Raw genomic sequence first — 23,464 nt, forward strand, 5'->3', positions numbered from 1 at the left:
CAAATCAATTTCTTTCCGAACAAATGCTGGGATCCCACTGTCCTCCTTCCTTGAACCTGTCAAACTGTACCGTGTGCCTAAAGTTATCAGCAGGCTGTAACTGTAGTCTTTTCACGCGCAGCCAAAGGGAATTCGCATTGGTTCTTCCGTCGCGCACAAGCTTAGTGACAATTACCTTTAGCTTATACCTACTTGAACGCTCACTATCCTCCTTTCCCAAGTCGTGCCATGGCATAACTCTTGTTCGACGTTACGCGGGTAATATAATTATTTTATAACCTCAATCCGGCTCCCTACCGAACTCGTGCCGTGTGCCGAACAGATGTATCCTGAATTGGTATTTACTTCAAAAGTCCCTTCCAACGGTCGCCTACTATTCCTAGACATAACCTTCATCATTAGGGAGACATGATAACAGCGCACACAGTTCACGGACGAAGTAATGAGGACAGGACAGTGCGCTGTTATCATGTATCCCCAGTGTATTAACCGATTGCCCCTTTACTGTACTTTCCTACTTTATGTTGCGGGGTGATGGCCCTACCGACTGGACCCCGCTGTTCTCACGGTGGAGTTGTCATCCCCAAACCGTAAGGTCAGGTATAATCAAGTCCGTCTTGTCTTCTGCTCTTAAAAGTCCCGTATCCACAAAGTCTCTACAGCTAACTTGTTGTATTGCAGAGACAAGGTTAGTAAAAGAACATATTTTTAAAGATCAGCCGTTGCCATCCACTTCTGGTGGCTTGTGCATTCCCCTGTCAACAGGTTCGTTATGTACAATGTTGTTGAGGTGTACCCGACGCCTGTTATGTAGGCTGTCGTGAGTGATATATTCTGTTTGAAGACCAACTGGAGGCTCGTTGCGATAGAAATATGTCACATGGAGTCTGGCAAGGTTGTTCTTTGTTTTCTAGTGATGACAGATAAACTCAATAAACAAAACAAAAAACAGTTACAAGAAAAAAAAAAGGCGTGCAGGCTGCATGATATCAAACAGTTACAATTTCACGTAAGTTGCCTGCATTCTGTTCACTGTACAAGACCTCCTGTTGTCCACAGAACAAGTGAGTCCAACAGAGATGTCTGCACACGTGAGTGTTTTCATGGTTTTAGTGACTAGCAATGTTGTGATAAAACAATATTACCTTTACATTTGAAACAATTGTGAAGTGTCAGTGTCTGAATTTTGGCATGACCCTATTTCCTTAACCCCGCAACTGTTAACCACCCTCGTTCCCGTAGCACGATAAGCGCCTCACTGGCAGGGAATGAAACAGGCGCACTGTACTAGTCGATTACCACTTTGGAGGTGGTCAGTGGATGGCATAGCATGACTTAGTGTCACACAACAACAGATACTATGGCAGCACCCAACCAGCCCCATTGTGACAGTGGACTAGTCCAGTGCTGTTTCGTTTGTTCCCCACCAGTCGGGCGCTTAACGGAGCGAGGAAATACAGAGCGCGTGCTAGCGCTCTGTATTTCCGTACGTAACTAACAAACGCCATATGGCTGTATTTTACAGCTTCTCGTGAGTTTCTAACGAAATGTACGTCATTGTAATACGATCATCATCATCATCAATGTATACATAGGTCTTCCACGTAGCATCGCAGTGTGCCCTGTGCAATACTCCAATGCCCGTACAGGGTATGTAATGCTCTCTCCAAACAAAATCCATACGTTAGTAAGGACGTCTATTTTGCCGCATTATTATCGCTTGTCTGTCATGTTGTCCAGAAGTTATTTCACATTCAGGTTTTGCAACGCCCGCAAAGAATATTCCTGCTGTGCTGCAACAACTGAATGATTTCATAACCGAAACCATACCAGCAAAGAGCTGTTTCCCAAAGAGTTCCTCAGCTGGTTACGAAGCCTTTAGCATTGTCCGATAATAGGAACGTTTTGAGATTGATCTTACTGCCGAGCTATTGAAACAGATGGCGAAGTACCAGCTTTCTGTTGTAGAGTTGCAACGTATCAAGTCATTACCAATTACATATGCAGCTATAGCAGGAGCTAGCCCTATACTCGGCGGTAATAGAGTCAAAAGTGCCGTGAGACGGATGCTTGCATATCTCATCCCGAATGAACTTGGCCAACATCATACTACGTAAGCTTCTCTACTGATTATCACTTAACATATGCCACGTAAAACCGAGTAAATTTTCGCACTTCATTGGGGGGGGGGGGAGTAACGTTGGGTAGACGAGCCTTCATTAGGGTGTCGAATAAGTGGTCCTCTGGGTGTCCCTGACAACTTATTTTCTTTTCACGTGCTGTTCGCAGCAACGATACTTTTCTTTCTTCATACAGCAGGTCATACGACGTGCAGAAGTCTGACTAAGGTTAGCTACGTCATTGCAGTGACAGACAGAAGCGTGCTGGTGAAAATGCAACAGCGGTTGACGACTACTAATTTGTTGAATACTCATGAACTTGCAAGCGTATGGATAGGCGTCCCTACTAAAGTCGTGAGGACATTCCTTTATTGGCAGTTTTATGTCTTGTGCACTTTAACGAGACATTAAAGGGACTATGAAACGATTTTTTTCTTCGTTTCGTTCGAAAGAAGTCATTTTTCTCAGTCTAGAACCGAAATTTTACTTTCGTCGCGCGTGCGGATTTCTCGGGAGCGAATTTAAACGGAGCGGCGAAGGGGGGACAGCTGGCGCCGCGCCGTGACGAGCTGCCGAGCGGAGACACAACGGATAACTTGACGCGACCACGGCCGGCTCAGCAACACGTCATCGTGACGTGTTGCCGAGCCGAGGAATCCCGCCAGGAGCATGCGCCGTAGGATCCCGCGTATGCGTTCATCGGGAGTGGAAATCTCCATGACAGCAGCTTTCGCGCGATCGGCAGATTTCGGCAGTGGCGGCAGCCACAGCGCGAGCTCGCGGCATCACTTGCCATTGTGCAACACCGTTGACGTAACGGGGAACCGAAGAGCGGTCCGTACAGTTACACCATTGCCAGGGATATATGCGCGGGAGAGGAGGAAGGCGGAAGAGACATTTCCAGCGCGCGCTCCTCGCAGAGTGGAGCGATTTCGTCCGGAAAAATTTGTGGCATATTAGTTTCTCTGCGGGAAGAACCGTTTCCATCGAAAAAAAAGTATGGGGGTTCGGGAAATTTCATAGTCCCTTTAAAGCAGGGGTAAATTAAGAACTCCTGGATGGGGGGTATATATAAGTTTAATAAACAGGAGGTGGCGTCCACGCAAGGAGAGGTCAGCCAGACCTATGTCGGCTTGCTACGCCCTGGTGGAGCAAAAAAAAAAGGAAAAACGAAAGGATGGCCCATTGACAGTCCTAGGCTTTTTACATATACCCCTGGGATCCGACTCTTCACTCCGGGATATTACACGGATATCCATACGGTGTCTGTACAGTAGCCAGATGAGTCACATATGCCCGCCATGGCAGTCTGTGGCATCTGAAATAAGGAAATAATGAGTGGTATGTGTCATGTGGTTGTATGCGTCGGGCTCCAAAGAAAGTCAGGCAACAGAAGACACTCCAATGCATTCCAGTACCGCTTAATTTCATGCCAAGCGCGGGAAAAAAAATCACATTTAATGCATACTAATATGGGAATAAATAGTTTGGAGTAGACTTTACAGGTAAGGAGAGCCTATAGTTGTGCCGCAGCATGCATCACGTGGCGCATGGATAATATAGGCCACCATGGTGCCGACAACTTCGGCCACCTGCCTTTTCGTGAAGATGCGATAAATCTTATCGGGAATGTTGTGCGCAGAACAGCCACATATCAAAGATGACTGACCCAGTCGATGATAATATGTTGAAACGAGAACAGCAGCAACAACCTTATTTTATTGATACGAGGGTGGTTCCATAAGTTTCCGGCCCGACCACACACACACACAAATAGAGATACGATGATGAGATGGGGCTGATGCCGGCCAGACCAAGTTTTAATAGTCATAGAGACGAAACATGTGTATCACTTTTCGACATAGTCACCCTTAACTTCGATGCACTTTTGACACCTTTCAACCAGCAGTCTTATACCCTTAAAAAAATAGTCCGAAGTTTTGTCCGCAAAATGCTGGAAAACTGCCTCTTGCACCTCACTATCGTTGTGAAATCTCCGTCCTCTGAGATCCCTCTTTGGGGGATCACTTCACTCTTCACTTCACTCTTTGGGGGATCACTTCAAGTTTGAGAACAGGAAGTAGTCACTCGGTGCCAAGTCTGAACTGTAGAGTGGGTGGTGGATTTCTTCGAAGCCGCACTCCTTCAGTGCAGCCTTGGCAACAGAAGCCGTGTGGACAAGGGCACTGTCCTGGAGCAACCGGACACCTCGACTCAACCTGCCGCGCCTCTTTTCCTTGATGGCGTCTCGCAGTCTGTGCAGGAGTGAAGCATAATAAGTCCCATTCACTGTGGTGTTCCTCTCTTTGAAGTCGATGAGGAGGATCCCGTGACAATCCCAAAATATTGTTGCCATGATCTTCTTTGTGGATTGTGTGACATTGGCTTTTCTTGTGGGTGCTTCTCCTGGTTTGCGCCATTCCATCGACTCCTTTTTCGAAAGGGGATCATAGTAGAGCACCATAGTCTCATCCCCTGTGACAATTGACTTCAATATTTCTTCTTCGTTCTCTTGACAGAGCTCCAAAAACTCTTTGCCACAGACGACGCGCTGTTGCTTTTGAACTGGTGAGAGAAGTCGTGGCACCCATCTCGCACTGACCTTTTTCATGTGAAGGCCCTCGCCGATGATGCGAAAAACGGTTGTTTTGGAAAGCCCCAGCCTTTCTGAGATTTCCTTCACCTTCAGACGCCTGTCGCTCAGCACTTCGTCCTCGACAAGAGACAAATTTTCTTGTGTCACCACTTCCACTGGACGACCATCGCGTGGATCATCTTCAATGGACTCTCGCCCCAGTCGAAACTGCTTAGCCCGTCTTTTACCGTTGTGTACGACGGCGAGGCTTCCCTGTACACGTTGTCCAGTCGCGCTTTAATTTCCTTAGGCGAAAGTCCCTCTTTTGTCAAGAATTTTATCACAGCGCGGTACTCGATTTTGTTCCATTTTAACTGAAGAGTGCAACCTGGCTGTTTGAAATGCCGGTCTCCAACCGACAAAACCATGGAGAGGGTGTAGGGTGGTGCTCCGGCCCTCCAACAGATGGCGCCACGCGTCCTTAATCGCATTTTCAAATTCGCGCGCATTTTCTATCTCGGGTCGGAAACTTATGGAACCACCCTCGTACAAGTGAAAAATAGCCGAAGCTCTATGGCTACACGTGGAGAATATGTTTACAAGTCGATCGTGCGCTCTCAGCCACGGACTGTCGCCGAGCGCGGCTGGGAGTCCACGGTCAACTTGTAAATTTATTTTACTGGTGGAGAGCTTGACGCTTGCTGGCCATAATGCGGTGATATGGAATACTCAGACGGTCTCACAGTGAAGACCCAAGTCATACAGCGTCCGAGAAGCTTAGAAGGTTTTTTTAGGGCAGAGCGTTGGCGTTCTCGTTTTGGCCATGGACCAAGCAATTGTGACTTAGTGAGAGCGCTGGGGTTCAGGCAATTGAGACAAGTACACTTAAACTTTGGTTCTGGAAGGTTGGTAGTACGGGCAGTGGAGAAGAATGTGCTCAAGATCTTCCAGATCCCCGCAGTTACGGCATCTCGGAGAATTAACCTGTCCCGTGATCAAACGGAGCCCGAGCCGAAATTTTCATGACACTTTTGAACCCAAACCGGAGAACCGTAAAAAACAGCGTAACCGGTTCGCAACCAAACGGTTCGGACATAGAAGACCAGCCCCTTTCCACTACCGGAGCCAACACCTGGGGCGGGTGGCCCCTCCTTTTCAAGTCTATCCAAAGGAAACTGCTTTCTTCGATATTATGGCATTACGTCTTCTCAGCTGACGACAAACCCGCCTTAGCGAGATTGCTATCTGGCCATTTCCAATACCTCCGATGCGTTCTGCCTAGAAAGGGCATGCAGCCTTGGGGTCCTTCACGAACATTCAAACTGTGCGCGGTACGGTGCAATGAAGAAATAGCACTGCATGTCTTTGTTGAGTATACCCGCCGAGAATGGTCAGTACTTTATCGCAAATGTCTTCTATGGTCGCGCATCATCGCCTCAGAATCTCGGACTTTTCCATAGCTACGCCGCTAGCCCCACGCAATATAGTGAGGTGAACAAGGCACTTCTCCAGTTCCAGCGGGTCTCTGACCTTCTGTATGAATTGCGAACAATTCTGTGTGTGGCTCTTTTTCTTTCTTCGTTCCTTTTTTCTTTTTGTTCCTTCTTGTTTCTTCGTGTTCCCTGCTGTGAATAGCAAGCCGCACAGAGCGGGCTAACCTTTCCCTCCTTTTTTACATAGACATGTATTCCCCACTCCTCTCTCCTACGTCTTCCTGGTGCACTTGTGTCGAGGCCATATACCAGTTCACAAGGAAAGTTTCTGAATATATTGCGTATTTGAAAATGCTAATGTTGATACAGCCATGCCGCCAATGCAGTGGTGCTTCGCAGTAACGTTAGCCGACAACTTTGGAAGGTGGGTCAAGCAATATCTCGAGATGCTGCTGTTATGCATTACAGGAGAAACGTCATTTGTATCTACGTGGACACGCCCCGAACTTATTGTTCGTCGTCGAGGACCGAGTGAAAATTGATACCTCTTCGTAATGACAACACTGTTGAAGGAGTCGGTGCCACATAAAGATTTTTGTGCCATAGCATACATTTGTTACAGCAATAAGCTCTGACCTCTAGGAATACAGTGTTAATAAGCTTCCTTTCAGACATAAATTTGAATCACGTCGTTAATTAACGGTTCTTCAATATTTTGTCTCTTGCAGTGCGTCCTTACCTGGCACGTTGTGTTGTCTGGGCGGTTGGCGGGCCTCCCACTGTCACTGCAGTAGTATTGGCAGCCGAAAGGTCCGTTTTTGTCCTATTTACAAGAGAAGGAACATCTCATGCTATGCTAGGGTGAGTGTTGGGACGGAGTGCTCAGTCTGCTCCGCTTGGCAGCGTGCTCAGTCTGGAATGGCTCTCCACATATTATCTTTGGTACGCCGCTGCTGAAGTATGCATGTGGCACTCAAAGCCATGGTGTGGTGACTATGGTATGGGATACCAATACCTAGAAGGCCACAGCCTACGTGTGACGTATGTGGACATACTGGTGGAGGAGGACATATACGCACGCATTGCGTGTGTAGATACGTATGTGAATACGTGTGTTATAACGAAGATGTGAACGGGAAAAAAAACGTCGGTTTCATGCGGTGAGGCACCAATGATCATGATCGACGCCACAGTGATTGTTCCGTGAATTACTCCACAACATCCGATAGTTAAATGGTGATTAATTAATGATTCAATTAATTAATTAGTTCGTTAATTAGGTATGTGTAGACTCTTTTCTCGTATTTAAGGCGATAAGGTAAATGCTTCGCAGTAGTGCCACAACAGCACTTTGCCCTGACGACAAAGATTTAATTAGAAAAGCGCAGTGTACTACTGATCTGTGAAATGTACAGTGCAGTGCAGATATCTTGAACTATTGAACTATTCCTCACTTTGAAAATCATTGCAATACAATACTTACATATAAATAGTCATGACCGTGGTCGCAGTCTAGATTTTTCTTGGGAACTGCAAAATCGGTAGGCAAACATGGAGTGGAGATGTGCATGTACCATACAGATTAAACGGTGAGATTTTGACCTCTTGAGGACGCGCGGCGGCCATAGCGTTGTTCCAAGAGGTATATTTAGGAATGCCGGAAGCAGTACCAGCTAATAATTAATGTACCAAGGTCCCGGGCCATCGCATTTCCAGATGACACTAATCGTCCTTACAGCGTGGTCACGTTTGCAACTGTAACGTCCTCCATGAGAGCCAAGCCTGAGCGATGGGCAAGACACATAAACAAAACAACACAACAGAGGCTTGCCTATCAAGGAGTTTATCCATCAGCTAGCCTGGACCTACACCATTCTATCTATGCAAAGTCCACATTTCTTAAAAACTGTAGTATTAGTGGACAATCCCCTTTGCGTTGCAAATTTTCCCTCTGGCTGGCGTCGTTTTATTGCCAAGAACTCCAGCGTCCCTATATGGTGTCAGATTGGTTGGGAAGGAAATCGTGCTTTTTGGGAACTGTTCACTGGTCTGCATTACAAGCGACATACCATTCTGCCTTTCGCGGTCTCACCTACGCCCATGTTCTCCAATGTTATTTTTTAATACAACGGGCATTAGTACAATTTTTTTGTTACGTTCACCTCATAGTTGGTAATAGTGCTCATGGCGGCCACATGAGTACATCTGACGTTCACCTGTAAGCTTACCGATTGTCTTGAAGCATTCTGTTGCGTTTCGGATAGGCACACATTGTCCATTGACGCATAGGCCACGCTTAGCATGACCGTCGAACATCTGAAAAATGATGACAGTGTCAGTATTTTAAAATGCGATGGCATTTCTTTAGCGCACTTTTGGGCCTCAATGCAGGGTAGCGTCCTTTCACTCTCCCCCTCGTTTGCTTCATCATTGCACGCCTCGACTGACAGAAACAGTCGCTAGTGGCCAGAAAAACGTAACAATTACACAGAACCATCGAACATGGCGGGGATTTAGCAGATTGGAACGTCTTTACGATATAGCATCTCCCATTTTCAAGGGATCAGGAAAGTGAGAGATACAGGGTAAAGGTGGGGCAAGATGGAACACGGGGTAAGGCGCGACACTTTTTGCCCAACGCCACCTGCCTCATGCAGAGACGCGTTGCTCCATGCGCTTGAATGTTTTTTTTTAACTCCATGTTAGCGCCGCGAAGCAACTGTGGCTATGTGCGGCGTACAGATATGCACAGATGGAGAGGGGACAACAGGAAGGAGTGGGAGACGAGGGGTGGGCTTAGTATGCGTCCTGGGCCGACTTCAACTTTACTCAAAGGTGGCTCTGCATGTCCGCTTTATTCAACGTGAGAATTGCCCGGATTGACGTTTGCGTTGAAGAGAGCAAAAATCGGTTACTTCCGGCTAGAATGGAAATACCCGCAAAAAGGCGCCGCGCACTTATAAACGAATGACTCGCAAAGATAAAAAATATTACTGCAAGTTGTATGTGAATACCAAGATCCATGCAGAAAACGGATACTTCACTTTGCTAGAGCATCTCTTGCAGCACTCAGATGTTCGCCACACAGCATATGGCATGTTAAATATATACAGTTGCACATGTATTGTGTTAAGTTAAAACAAGGTGGCAGATATACGCGTGTGTGCCAAGGGTTTTCAAAATATGTATTGTTGTATATGTATGTATATGCATATGTAAATATGTATGGTGAAAGCCACATTGAGCCGGAGTCTACGCAGGAGGGAGGTAAAATGGCGTAATAGACGGGCAGGGAAAGAAAACTACAAATTTGGGTCTTCCGGCACGCACGCATCAGCCCGCAAGCGGAGAACGAATCGCGAGGCCGCCTTCCGAGCATGCGCAGTAGGTTTCTCTCTTCGAGACTGTTTTCAACATGGCGGCCAGCGGAGTGGAAATCCCGCTCGGCGCTCATTGGCTTACGGTTTGGTGACGCACGCATTCGGACGCAGGTACGTGAACAGCGGAACGGATTGCTTACAACGCACGCGTACGCACGCAGGCGCCCGGACGCAGCAGACCGCACTAGTGTGAACCATGCTTAAGGCGCTGTACGCAGCCGTAAACGCAGTAATGTGAATCAGCCTTCGCAAAAAGAAAACAAATCACCCGACAATCACACCTTTCTTCCTTATCAAGCGTCTGTCGCTAGCCATGGAGAATGACGAATGACAGGTTGCCCGCATAGCATTTGAGCGGAATAAAACTGTCGCCCTTTCCACTTCGTCGCAATAAAGGCGAAGTGAAGAGTTCAGCAGACGCAAATATCACCGAGCATACTTCGCCCAGCGACGGATTTTAGGCTGTCAATTTTTTTTATACATCCTGTGGAAACACTCGCGATTTTGACTGGTATAGTATGCTGTGTCCATGCGCTTCCGAATTCATGTAGAAAAATTATTTCCTTGGCTAGTTTGCGAGTTCAATTAACAGCATTGGCTGAACTAATGCGTTACAGGAATGCAAGCGGCCTCAATATCTGGCAAAGTCTGTATGAGTGTGCACTGTGTGTGAGTGAGTGACTGAGTGTCTTTGTCACTCGTTGGTTTTATTGTAGATATCCATTTGTGTTTTCCTAAGTGATCTGGAGTATCCGGCTCTCAAACTGAGTGCCTATTTCTCCATTTTTTAAAAATTTTCTTATGAACTCAACTCAACCCTGTATGAGTGTATTTCGAGTAGTCTTGTAATTGTTTGAAGCAAAAAAAAAAAAAAAAAAATCAAGGGATTGAGTGGCATCCTGTCGTGGAACTCTATAAGGCTTTGATTATATAGTTTTTTATTCGAACTCATTTTTTATGCGTATAGAACTGTCACAGCTACCTGTCAGTGCTATCAGAGGTACCTGGATGCGGTTACCAGAAATACCTGGATGCAGAGCAGCATGGTGCCTTGGCTGCCACTAGGGGTCGGGTGTGTGCAGTTGGTGTATTTAAGCTGTGTCTCTGTCATTAAAGTGGTTTGAAAGTCAGTGCTTCGTCTGTTTTGTCTCTCTGTGTCCCCTGCACCAGGGTTTTATCGCTTTTAGGAGGATGGTACCGGAGTGGTGCAGAAACAAGATGGCGCTCCTGCTCTCTCTTGGACCTCAGTGTCGATACTCTGAAGCGAAGCTAATACCCCTGTCACACGGCACTTTCAATGAGGATTGAATCCGATCCGCATCGAGTTTCTCAAGAGCGTTCGGTGCGCGATGCAGCTACACGGTCCAACTCTATGCGTATTGAAAGGTTGGCTTGTCGACAGGCGGCGCTAACAGCCCGAGACAGCACGCTAGCTGTGATTGACAAATGTGTTCCTAAAAAGTCGAGAATAACCGCATCCTCTTCCGCATTGTGCTGCTTACTTAGCCTGTACGGGGAGCGCGGTGTTGAGAGTGGTCGAGATTAACCAAATTAGCAAACGCAGTCGCCCCTCATACTAGACTAAAGCGGTAACCGTGAAACTCCATTGGCTTTTGTAGGAACATTTGCAAATTAATGTAATGTTTTGTTTAATACTAGAAATTCGCTGACTTCGAGGATGCCAATGGCGATCCTACTCGAACGTGTCCGTGTAGCAGCGCCGGACCCGCATTCAGCTCGATGAGCATTCGCTCATGCGGATGGGGTATTCGGACAGGGGTATTATTTAGTGACTCTAGATGGCATAACAGAGCCTAAAGTGACTAACCTGTGAATGAAATGAGGTCGAAGGTCACAACAAAATATTTCCTGACGGACGACACTAGAAACGCGACTGGGAAATGTGAACGTCAGAGAATGTTTCCCAAATAACGCAAGTTCGATCATCATCCCCCGGAACGATGTTCGAATTATATCAATCAGATATCAATATCTGTGGCTGATGTTTAGCTGGCATGTTTAGCTGATATGTGTAGCTGATCTTTACCTGATATGATTAGCTGATATGTATAGATGATGTTTAGCTGATACTTTTAGATGGTATGTGTACCTGATGTTTAGCTGCTACGTTTAGCTGGTATATGTACAGCCGTCGCCACACTTAACCGTAACGCGCGATCGCGTGGCCCCACAGGCGTCAGCGCCGCCAGGCGTCGACACTGGGTTCGAGACACTCGATAGTTCCACACAAGCACCCCCTCTCGACGGTGGCTTCGGATTCCCGCATGTTTCACCTACTGCCCTTATCTACTCTGGGCTAACGCTCATTCCGGACGCGCGCGCCGGCTGCGACTGAGAAGGGACATTGGGAATGGAATGCGCGCTTGCCCCATGCGGAGAATAAATTAAAAACTAAAAATGAGCCTCCAAAGACGTCATTAGATATGCCTTCAGCACCAAGGAAGGAGTCAAAGATTCAGGAGCGGTGATAACGGACAAGAGCTGAAGCTTCGTTCGTCTCAAAAGAATGTTCATAGAATTATATCAAACCTATAGCCCACTCACAACACTTATTTATTCCTTTGATCGTGGCAAGGTAGAGTGCATCAGATAAGCGCGCATTTTCACATTCGCAGTCGTTCGTGGCCGAAGCACCCGTTGGGTGAGGGCGCACAAACACAACATCTGAAGGTGAGAGCAAATCGAGCCATTGCCGAGCCACAGTCGAGAGGCGGCGCCTCTGTGCAATGATTCACATGTCTCGAACACACCGTCGAAGGTTGGCCGCTTGGTGACTCTGGTAGCCACACGTGCCACGCGATGGCGCGTTACGGTTAAGTGTGGCGACGGCTGTACCTGATGTTTAGCTGATACGTTTAGCTGTTATGTGTACCTGATGTTTAGCTGACATGTATATATGATGTTTAGCTAATACGTTTAGCTGGTATATGTACCTGATGTTTAGCTGATACGTCTCGCTGGTATGTGTGCCTCGTGTTTAGCTGATGCGTATAGATGATGTTTAGCTTATACGTTTAGCTGGTATGTGTACCTGATGTTTAGCTGATATGTTTAGCAATGTCTAGCAAGGTTTAGCGGTGGTTAGGTATGACTAAACGAAGAAACTCGGAGACTTGGGACACATAGGAAGGCGAAACAGACAAAATCTCAAAAGTCTTCCTCCGTGTCCCCTGTCTCTCCGTTTCTTCGTCCAATCACCGTACCAGCTGGTCTGCGCTTTTTCCGCTTGGGTGAATTATGTTTAGCTATATATGGCAGCTACATTTAGCTATGTTTAGCTATAGTTAGCTCTGTTTTGCCGTTACGTTAAGCTGATATGTCTAGCTGATGTTTAGCTATGTTTAGCTTATGTTTAGCTGATATGTGTAGCTGATGTTTAGCGGATATGTGCTGTTATTTTTAAGGTTGACGGGAGCTGTACATGGTGCAGTCTGTCACCATTAATGCTCTCCAGCACACTGCACGCTGGCCCGTATATATAGTAATTGTGCGAAATAAAATGCTTTCGATTGAAGAAAAAAAGGAAAGAAAGAGCAGAGGAATGGACGCGACATCGAGGATGTGAGAACTGCAGTCCTCGCACTCCTTTTGGACAAACAACACGATATAGAACATTGACTTACCAAACAAGATGATCCATACTTCTCAACCTTATAGCATGAAGAGGCTATCGAGAGAGCGCACATGTAGCTGCAGGTAAGGAAGCTCCCCTTATACTGCGAGCGATCGAAGGAAAGGTGGACATTAGGAGCATTATACATTTTTCAATATACTGACATTAGAACATGCACGTTGCACACGGCCAGTTTTCAGGCTGTTACAGGGTATCCCTTCAGCTAATGTTGACTCCCGAAAAACCTTCTTACGTGTAGAAATCTTGAAGTTTGTTGACATTGAGGTTACGATGACGGATTTCATTTGCGCGCTGTTGTGTAATTATGCAGTTACGCTGTGCAAGGCGGCATATGTTTCGCAAGCGTGTATCGCTGTCTAATATGCCTCAGAATCTCTCCAACATAGACATCATTCTGAGTGCACTGGCTATACTATATTGGTGTCTCGGAAGACCCATGTAGCCAAATGGTGCAACAATGGACAATGTAATTCACGCTGCAGCTGACGGAGCATTCGTGGCCATATTTGGCAGCCAGAAGATCGGAGCGAGTGTTGCCGTCTGTACCTCTCCTCACTTGCTCAGTAACGATGCTCTCTGTTAGGGAAGAATGCCAACCAGGATGTAAACTTGAACAACGCATATGGCAGCGAATTAATGCGGACATGTCAAGTATGAGGTTCGTTACAACTTGGATGTACGCGTAATGGAAGTCTTGTGTCAGTACTATTCGGAGGACTCATCCGTTCATGAAAATTGGAACCGTAGCTCTTTCGACGTTAAATTCGCTAATATGACGAATATTAACGCAGGAGAAAGACAAGATACCGACACTGACAACAACAACAACAAATGAATGTGTCAGGATGATGAGACGGGATGCTTCCCCAATATCAAACTGCGGCGACGTTTCCAAAAATGAGAGATCCTTCTCGGTGCGCAAATATAAAGACTGGTTGATCTACGGACTGACAGGGGCGACCCATCCGGAGGCGATTCCTGAAAGTTTGGCCAATGAAACATTACCTTCAGCACCATTGATTCGATGAATGATCTTAACGGCACCGATCAACTGCTGCGTATAACTTTGTTGTCCGCTAACCGCGTATTCACAGTAGTCACTTCTCTCACGGCAGCCTCTTTGACGGTCGCGAGTGAAAAACAGAAAAAGACCCATGGCGACTCTTCAGGAGAATGGTGCACAGTTCGTGATCTTTATTATAGTATCAAAATCTTTTCAAAGTTTGAAATAAAATAGGGATCCTGAAGGTTGCTAAGCTCACATTTTTCATGCATTGGATAAAGAAAATATTTATTAAATCATTGACAGCAGGAGCGCGGTCGGTTGAGTGCGCAACACAAATATGAAGAGCTTGTCACAACTCCACGTTGGGCCAGGTACTTGAGCATTGGGCGCTGACGGAGTTGAAGTTCTCTCCACCAGTTACGCATGTACCCTTGTAATGTTCGTAATATTCATTTATTGCTGAGAGTCAATCGGAATGAGGCGTACTAAGGAAATATTCGAAAACGATATTGTGAATTCGTGAGTGCTCTTTTTTTACGTACTTAAGCTATCAATATGGCGGCTGATTTAAATCATCGATTTAAAATGATGACTCGTATCGGCATTTAAATAAACATTTGAACCGCCTCTACGTGGGTTGGTCTGCGCACATATTAGTTTGGTACGCATGATTCTGATGTAGTCTCGAATGCAGGGGTTAGGCCATTGGATTCTATTGCCTTGCTTACCTGAAGACGCTTGTAGTTAGTACATGACGCTGAGAAGAAATCCCATGAGCACGAGATAGCACCACTGACAGGAGTCGCCGCTGCAGATAATGGACTCTCACTTATTACACGTTTTAAGGCAAATTCATAGTTCGCACGAAAAGCTGAGGATGACTGTCACAATGCGAGGTCAACATGTTGCACCCTGAGAAGTAGTCAAATAACATTAGTACAATGCAGGCAGCCCCCCCCCCCCTCCAGCATGGCTTTCAGTTACATTGTAGTGGGTCATGTACGAGCTGTACTATAATGTACCAGCTGTTCGTACGTCTGTCGTAACCATCTCTACGGAGCGCGACTTATCAGCATGCGCGCGTTTTTCTTTTCCCGCGTATTTGCAGTGGATTGCTTCAGTTTCGCCCGTAGCTGGTACTCTGGACCGCTCACAGGTGTCCTTTCGGGAAGGCGTCGAAATACATAATTCAAATATGAAATATTAAGCAATAAATGATTGATGTAGGAATCCAGTTTGCAAAGGAACTTTTCAAAAATTTACTCTATCAATTTCCATGGTGGCAGAACCCACTCGTAGAAGTACACTTCACGAAATCAGCACTTCAAAATAAATGAACTTTTAGGTGACTTTGCCTCTTAGCACCTTCTTGCGTCGTACCAGAACTACGCTAGTTGACTGCGGGGCGACTCCGGGTATGCGCTGTATTAGCCAGTTTTAGAATACAGTTCCCCAACACTTTGGGTACCCAGATAAATAGCGTATTTGCCATTGCGTATGCGCCAAACCTAAACCGCGCGTTAGGCGTGCATTGGAAACGCAAAAACACAAAAGCGCTCTGCGTGCGCGCTGCACTTGCATTTCCAATTAAAAACTTCCCTTTAAAATCCACTGCGAACTAAACAGTGGGCGACGCTCTTCGTTAAAGGAAACTATGCTTTAGCGATTACTTGTTATGTGGAAGGGCTTGAAGAGGTAAAAAGACAAAGCAAAAGTTGTGCAACACTAATCGAACGCCCACTTACAAAACTCGAGGTACGCCACGAAGACTGCGACCAACTTCACAGCGAACAAGTCCATGTTCATCGCTTTCCGTGGGTGCAGCTTAGATCTAATCCGGAACACAGTTTACATTTATCGAACGATTTCAACGTATAGTGGTGGAGCAATTTCAAAGGAAAAGAAGTGTCAGCATCGTCGATTTCTTCAGCAAGCAGTGGCATGATACTGTACTCAACAATAAGAATACGATCATTCGCCGCGCCAGCTGTGTACTAATAATCCGTCGATCATGACAAGTATATTGTGTTTGAGTTTGAATGTCAAAAAGCACGAAGGGATAAATTGAATTCGCCACACGACGAATACGCATGAAACTAGGTCAACCCTTCGAGCAGTCCCTCAGCTTTTCTCTTTCCCGTCGTGCAAGTAGAACGGTCTCATTGGATCGCTCTCAAACAAGGTATCACAACAACCACACGTGAGGACCACGTTGCTTCAGACGTCGAGACTGGGAGGTACCCGGGTTCGAATCCCGGTGCCGGCTGTGCTGTCTGGGGTTTTTCCTGGGTTTTCCTCGGACGCTTTCAGACATATGTCGGCACAGTTCCCTTAGAAGTCGGCCCAGGACGCACGTTCCCCCAGGGCGTGAGTCGTGACGTTGCCCACATACGTGAGGCCGACAACGGCAAGCCCTATCACCACCACCACCACGTTGCTTCATCTTTTTCACCATGGTGTTGTGGCCCGTCTGCGAATACCCCCTTATTGCTGCTATTGCTGCTTTCCGAGTGGACAGACGTTTTGTCAAGTGCTTTCTCAAATCTTGTCTTTCTCTCATGCGCAGAGACGTAGTGTCGTAGCGTATTATGTTACTCTCATCATGAACACCTCCCACAAAGAGCGCAAAGAAGGAAAAGAAAAATATCACACGTACCTGCATATGCACTTGAATATCTGCATCCCACAGGAATACACGGAATCACGACAGCTAAAAAAAGGGAAAAAGAACTCGAAAACGCATGCCTAGCTCGTGGTCCCAAAAAGCTGCTTCGATATGCAACTCAGTATAAAGTTTACAAATGCAGCATCTCTCTTCTTGTGTTCTTATCTACACGGCACCTTTACTATATGGGCTGTTGTACTGTCCAAGCGGTGGAGAGCATATTCCAATGTAGTTCTTTGGGGGCATACCTTGTGCAGTGCATGAGGATGTACTCCGTGTTTTCAACCGCTGAACACACCAAACAGTTTGCTAAACTAGCCCTGCCGACTTTATGGAGAAACTGCCGACCGCTCGGGACGTTAAAGCAAAATTGGTACAAAGGTGTCTGAATGGCAGGCCGTATATGCTCGACGAAGCACAAAATTTCAGATTCGGGTCTATCTCCTTTCTTCAACCACAGTGGGAAGGGTGGATGCTCTGTTGATTTTCATGAAACTTGAAGGAACAGTCCTAGTCATGGAATATTCATGACGTCACCAGGCTACCAAAACCGTCGGCGTCAGTGCGCACCACGTCTGGAATGCACCAGTCTCATCTGTTCGTGTGTAAGCAACACCGTGCTCTACCGAATCGCCTCAGAACCGTTCAGAATATGTATAAATATAATCCGAAAGGGGATAGTTTATTTTTGTTTTGCTGTAGGTCCAATATCCCACCAAGTAAAGGTAATCAGAAGCTAGGTGAACAAGGTCAGAAGGTGATCGCGTGACAATACGTGTATTACAACAGCTGTCTGCACTTTGTGCACGACAGCCGATGAGAACAGTAATATAAGATTTGACCGTAACACTAATCAGAATCAAGAACGGTAGCATAATTTTGTTTGTATGGCTCTTTATGAAACGAAGTGTTCGCTATTCAGACTTTTAGAAATGTTTTGAGGCGTTGGTGCAGAAATCGCGGAATATTCACCACGTGCTCTCGTCCACATGAAAATGATCTGGTGGATGCATTGATGTACGTAAGTAAATCCGAACGATTTCGGAGAAGACGTCGTGTGACCTGAATTCTTTGGAGTTACGTGCAGTGGATACAGTGAGTGTCCACTGCAACCACTATGAGTGTCCCTCGTCTGTGGGCGCACACACACACACAAACACACGCGCAGCGCCCTAAATCTAACGCGCCCACTTGCCCACGGGGTGTCTAAAAGAGTCACCCAACATGTTACCACAAGGACTGCAGATTTCTTTTCACGATATTACCCTAACCTACGCAGTGGACAAGATGACGTCTAGACGTCTGGTTGTTGTGGTACCTTATTTCAAAGCGTGCTAATGAGACCGTTCTATATGCACGAGGGGAAAGGGAAGAGCTAACGGAGTTCGCGAAAGGCTGACCTACTTTCGTAGCGTATAGGCAGTTCACAAACGGGTTCCTACGCTTGATCATGCTACCCTATAAGGCTTTCGTGGATGGTTCACTTTCTTACACGATGCATGCAGCCTATGGCGTCCGAACACATGACATTGACATTGTTAAGGAGATGGTGTTCCTCCACACGAGTCCTGACCAGCTGTGATGAAATGTCCCAGCGGGTATATATTCGTGGCATCACTGTAGTGCGGTGCCGGCCTGGCAGGCGCAGTGGCACACGGCAGCAGCGGCACGTCTTCATGGTCGTCGTCTGTGGCAGCAGTAGATAGGCCGCTACAGGCCCTGTCTGGACACAGAGGCATCTGTGCAGTGGCGTCTGGGGTGTTGATGGCTCGATCTGCGGATGGAGGGTGGATGGGTGAATCTGCGGTGCACAGGAAAACTCACGACGTCTGTTGCGGTTGCCACTGGCGTTCTTCATGGGGATGGGGTTAATGTTGGCATGATGCTCCAGGGCGTCATGAGAAGTTGCGAAGAGGACTGCGGTGTTCGCCGCCTCAAGGGACGGAGTGCGAAGAAAATGCTGATGTGTGCATTATTTATTGATGAGTGTGGCGGTGTTCGCAAGGCCCAACTGCCCAGACGCTGGCTTTAAATACCGTGGCGTTGAGTACGGCGACTACTGCATGCGGCTCCCGAGCTCGAGGCTCTGATGTTCTGGCCGGCAGGGGAAGAACAACAGGGCTCCGTGTATGGATGGTGTTTCTGCTCTTGCCGATGGTCTTGGCCGACGGGGTGATGTTCGCACAATATTTCCGTGGCGTTCTGCCTAGAAAGGGCTTGCAGCCTTGCGGTCCCGTGACTGCCCCGACTCTGCCTTTGGTGGCGCTGTCGACCGCCTGCGGGTGGTTGTACCCCAGCCCTCTTCTACCGTGTCCTTTGCCCCTCCTCTGTGGGCCCTCGACCGGCCCTTCGTATGCTCCACTATCCCCGGCCTTGGGCGAAAGAATGACACTCCTTCCTTTGTCGCACGTCAGCTTGCCCTGGAGCACCTTTCCACGCTACATGACCAGCGGCTAGCAGTTTACACCGACGGGTCGGTCGTACCTGACAGAGCGAGCGCAGCATTTTATGTACCCCACGAGGACATCGAGCGCACCTTTAAACTTGCAAACGAGACGTCATCCACGGAGGCTGAACTCTTTGCCGTGTACGCGGCGCTTGAGCACATTTCCATCTCGCCACAGGGAAACTGGTCCATCTTTACAGATAGTAAGGCAGCGTTGGAGGTCATCAGCTCACACGGATCCCAGACGATCAACGACCTCCACGCAATGACTATCTCGTCATACAACTCCGTTCTCGCCTCCGGTCATACCGTCTGGCTCCAGTGGGTTCCCAGCCACATAGGCCTCCCTGGGAATACCCGTGCCGACGCTGCTGCAAGGCGCGCACATAGCTGTGACAGCCCCATCGCAAACCTACCGCTCACGGCATCAGCTTGCCACCTTAAAATCCGTCGTTGGTCTGCCTCTGAAACCCGCCACTTCATTGCAGACGCTATTCGATGCAACACATTTCTTCGAGCCATCGACCCCGCGATGCAACTTTACCCCTCCCAACACCTTACCAGGGCCGAGGAAACCCTCCTTCATCGCCTCCGCCTTAACGTCGCCTACACTCCGTCACTCCTGCACAAGATGGGCAGACGCGGCAACGCAAACTGCGATGCCTGCGGCGCCATCGCTGACGTAGCCCACCTCCTGCTAACGTGCCCGACGTTCTCGGCGCCCCGTGCCGCCCTCGCCCGACGCCTCCAAGCCTTGGGCCACCACCCCCTCTCGCTCGCTACACTCCTCGGGCCTGTCCCGCGCCCTGGGCAACGGGATGTTACCAAGGCACTCTTCGAGTACCTCAAGGCCACAGAAATGATGACCGCCCTCTGAAGCACAGGCGGCAAGCCTCACCGCCCGCAGCACATCGTTCCCATCGCGGCTTCTCCCGCACCTGTTTTTTCCTCTTTCTCTTTCCTTTTTTTAAGGAGTAGCAAGCCGGCACTTGCCTGGCTGACATCTCCTTTGTGTGAATAAACATATACCCCCCCCCCCCCCCTTGCGGTCCTTCACGAATATTCAAAATGTGCGTGGTACGGTACAACGAAGAAGAAACGGCACTGCATGTCTTTGTTGAGTACCGGCCGAGAATGGTCAGTACCACGGTCCCTTAATAGCTTACTGGTCATGCAGCTCCGCCGATAAGTTGGCCTAGGGACTCATGGCACCGCGCGGTGGCGCCGCGATAGGTTTGCGGTATGAAACGTGGCTATAGATGTGGCTATGCTATCCGGGAATGGGACATCGCGTGGTGTTGTTGTAAGCGTGTCGGCTCCAGAAACGCTCGAATAAAATGTTCTTATACATGGTACAGTTGCTCTTCATAGGTCGTTGCTTCATAGCTTTTTCCTTTTTGGCTTTTTTGTGTGTCCACTGTTTGTCCCTGGTCTCTGGCCGCAAAGCTGTTGATGCGAACGTGTGTCAGTTCAGCGATGCATTGTCGTGAGTAGCGTGCCTTTCCCGTTCTGAAGTGGGAATCTTTGCTTCTCTTAATAACCTTAAGTTGCTTAAATACTGACTTTGATGCTTTGGTCACTTTTTCTCGTGCAGACGCTGTCGACGCGCATTGTGTGGTAGCTGTCGACATAAGCGAGGGTGCCTCTATGATTACGTAGTTCAAGCAAAGTCAAAACGGCAGGAGTATTTTACCACGGTTCCTTAATGTACGCTGACAGTGATTATACAGAACAGTTTGTTGCGACTGAATGCTTTATTTGAATCATTTATCGTTACGACTGTCCTATTGCATACGGTTGAAAGATTAAGATTGAAGGAAACAGGCCAAAATCGCGTTATTCTGACGAGACGATTTGTGTGCAGCTGCGCTCATATAATGACAGGAAATTATTCGAACTTTCTTTTTTTATGTTTCATACGAACACTTGGATTTATAATACTGGTCAAGGTTGGTTCTGGTCAATTGAGTCCCCCCAAGTTGTGATTTGCAGTAGGCTCGAAAATAGATATTAGCATTTACCATACCAATGAGCTAATTGCTACAAAAGGATCGCGACATCTTGCCCTGCTTTGCATTGCAATGATCACCTTTCTTCTCGTTTCTTCATCAAATTCTGTGAAGTGACAATTGCTATGAGCATCACGACTGATTGGACACATTGAGACAGCGCAAAGTGCATTGGGAAAGCTAATTAGCCTGTGCTTTCAGCACATTTCCATTATTTCAACCACTTTATTGCACACTGCCTATGTGCCGCAAACGCTCTAATCATCGTGACAACCTTAGTCACCAATGACTTGTGACGTGTGTGCGTCACTCATTGACGCAGAAGCAAGCCTCGTGTTGAGGAATTGGGGTGGCCCTGAAAAGCTGGTTCAGCGAAAGTTGAACTCACGACGCGACCACCTTGCCATGTTTCTCTCTCTCTCCTCTGATAATGCTCCCTGCAACATCCCATCAGGGACCCTATTCGGACAATTCTTCAAACGGCCGTTACGGTACATCCTGCGGACGTACAGTTACGGACGTCCATTCATGTAGCTCCCAGAGATGTCCATCTAATATCCATTTCAGGACATGGACGTTGGGATCTGTTTCCAACTTCCACAGGAGATAGTGTTCTGTCTGGGTTCGGTCATCGTGCGCCAAGACAATGTTGAAGGGACTTTCGCTCCCTGAAACGTGTGTATCAGAACGATACGGCAATGCTTGGCACCGCTTAACAACCTACTTGACCAAGTTTCTCCTCCGAAAACAGCTGATATATTGAATAAACGAGTTTTAAAGCGTCGTACTCCCTCTCCAGCTAAGGAAGCCCCTGAGAGTGTAACACCATCGTGACGTAAGCCGGGCACACGAACGGAAGGGTAGCGCAGGCTGTTGTCTCCGAGGTCGTCTACTTCGCGTTCGCAACGCAATACACTAGAGCCGACTTCCCATAGCTTCGATTTGAGCAGCAGCAGCAGAAAACCCTTGCTGGTCTCATATCCAAATTTTTTGTTGCTGTGTCGTTCTGGTGGTGGTGGTGGTGGTGATGGTGAAAGCATGTCCCCCAAGGTCGCCATTTTCCCATGTATTTGTTCCTATCCCGATGCGTACAATGCCGGAGGCCGCCCTTAGATACCCCATTGTTACCAGACGTTGGCTTGCTTTTGATTGTAGCGCGCTAAAGATCTAGTTGAAGCACAATCCCAGCCAGGCCAAGCCACCGAAGGAGAAATGGACGGCTGCGCCTGCGGCGCCTCGTACGACAGGTACGCTATGTGATGCACGGAGCCGTGCACTAGATCCTTCCGATCGCTCAACACGTTTAAAACCGGGACCAAAAAGTAAAACACGACACAGAAAGTTGTTATATGCGTTTTATTTGGACATATAAAGACTAGATTCATTCGCAGAAACAGCAAAAACATTTTGCCGCTAAACTTAGCGCGCTGAAGTGATCCGGAACGGCAACAGTGGGGGCCATCTAGTGGCGGCCTTCTTCGTTGCACGCTTTTCTGAGGTGAGTTTGGGGGACCTGTGTGAAAGGGTTCGCCGTTGTCGGCCTCACAGAGATGGGCAACGTCATGACTGACATCCTGGGGAATGTGCGTCCTGGGCCGACTTCTAAGGGAACTGTGCCGACGTATGTCTGAAAGCGTCTGAGGAAAACCCAGACGGCTGCTCTGTTGCTCGGCAGCCGGATTCGAGAGCGAATCAGGGGTATTGTTTAGAGTTTTCACGTTCGACGGTGCGTAGGGTGAACAAGGCGGTGAGTGACTGCTTGAATGCGCTGTTCGGAAGGTTCGTGGTGTTCACATCAGGAGAGAATGGATACGCTTGTGATTTGCCGCACCTTGTCTACGCTTAAACTGAGTGTCCGACCACCGATACCGCATGAAGTGCAGTTCTGTAGACATAATTGGGTTGATCTCTGTCGCTAGCTGCAACGAATAAAGTGTTCGACGAAACCTGCGTGATACATATATTGCAATATACGGCAATTGTTAATTGTGATAGCTAACATATTCGCTTGTTGTCGAGCAACTACTTGATAGCATTGAAGCAAATTACCTCCACTTCCACATGTGAATACCGTACGAGCTGTAATGAATGTGCTTTCCCTTGTGTGGCTCGACGGCTGGCGAGCCATAGGTTGCTGTAAATAAACGGGTCCTTGAAAGGGTTCCTGGGGATACT

The 23,464-nt window shown here is 47.7% G+C and overlaps 1 protein-coding gene across 1 annotated transcript; it reads right to left on the reverse strand.

The window, feature by feature from the left end:
* Positions 1-3,179: 3,179 nt before the first annotated feature.
* Positions 3,180-16,092, reverse strand: LOC135398199 (uncharacterized). Its single transcript, XM_064629627.1, has 7 exons — positions 15,915-16,092; positions 14,898-14,977; positions 13,153-13,245; positions 8,357-8,444; positions 7,612-7,658; positions 6,868-6,951; positions 3,180-3,438 (listed from the first exon to the last, which is right to left on the reverse strand). The coding sequence occupies exons 1-7, from the start codon at positions 15,973-15,975 to the stop codon at positions 3,364-3,366; spliced, it is 528 nt and encodes a 175-aa protein (XP_064485697.1). The 5' UTR covers positions 15,976-16,092; the 3' UTR covers positions 3,180-3,363.
* Positions 16,093-23,464: the final 7,372 nt, after the last annotated feature.

This window comes from Ornithodoros turicata, chromosome 6 (genome assembly GCF_037126465.1).
Source record: "Ornithodoros turicata isolate Travis chromosome 6, ASM3712646v1, whole genome shotgun sequence".
NCBI lineage: Eukaryota > Metazoa > Arthropoda > Arachnida > Ixodida > Argasidae > Ornithodoros > Ornithodoros turicata.

Bases quoted from the DNA above. Each gene is read 5' to 3' on its own strand.
- LOC135398199 (XM_064629627.1), bottom strand. From the start codon at position 15,975: ATGAACATGGACTTGTTCGCTGTGAAGTTGGTCGCAGTCTTCGTGGCG. The intron at 8,445-13,152 runs GTAAGTCAATGT...ATCATTTTTCAG, and splicing joins AGTATGGATCATCTTGTTTG to ATGTTCGACGGTCATGCTAA. The intron at 3,439-6,867 runs GTAAGGACGCAC...TCCTTATTTCAG, and splicing joins CAGACAACACAACGTGCCAG to ATGCCACAGACTGCCATGGC.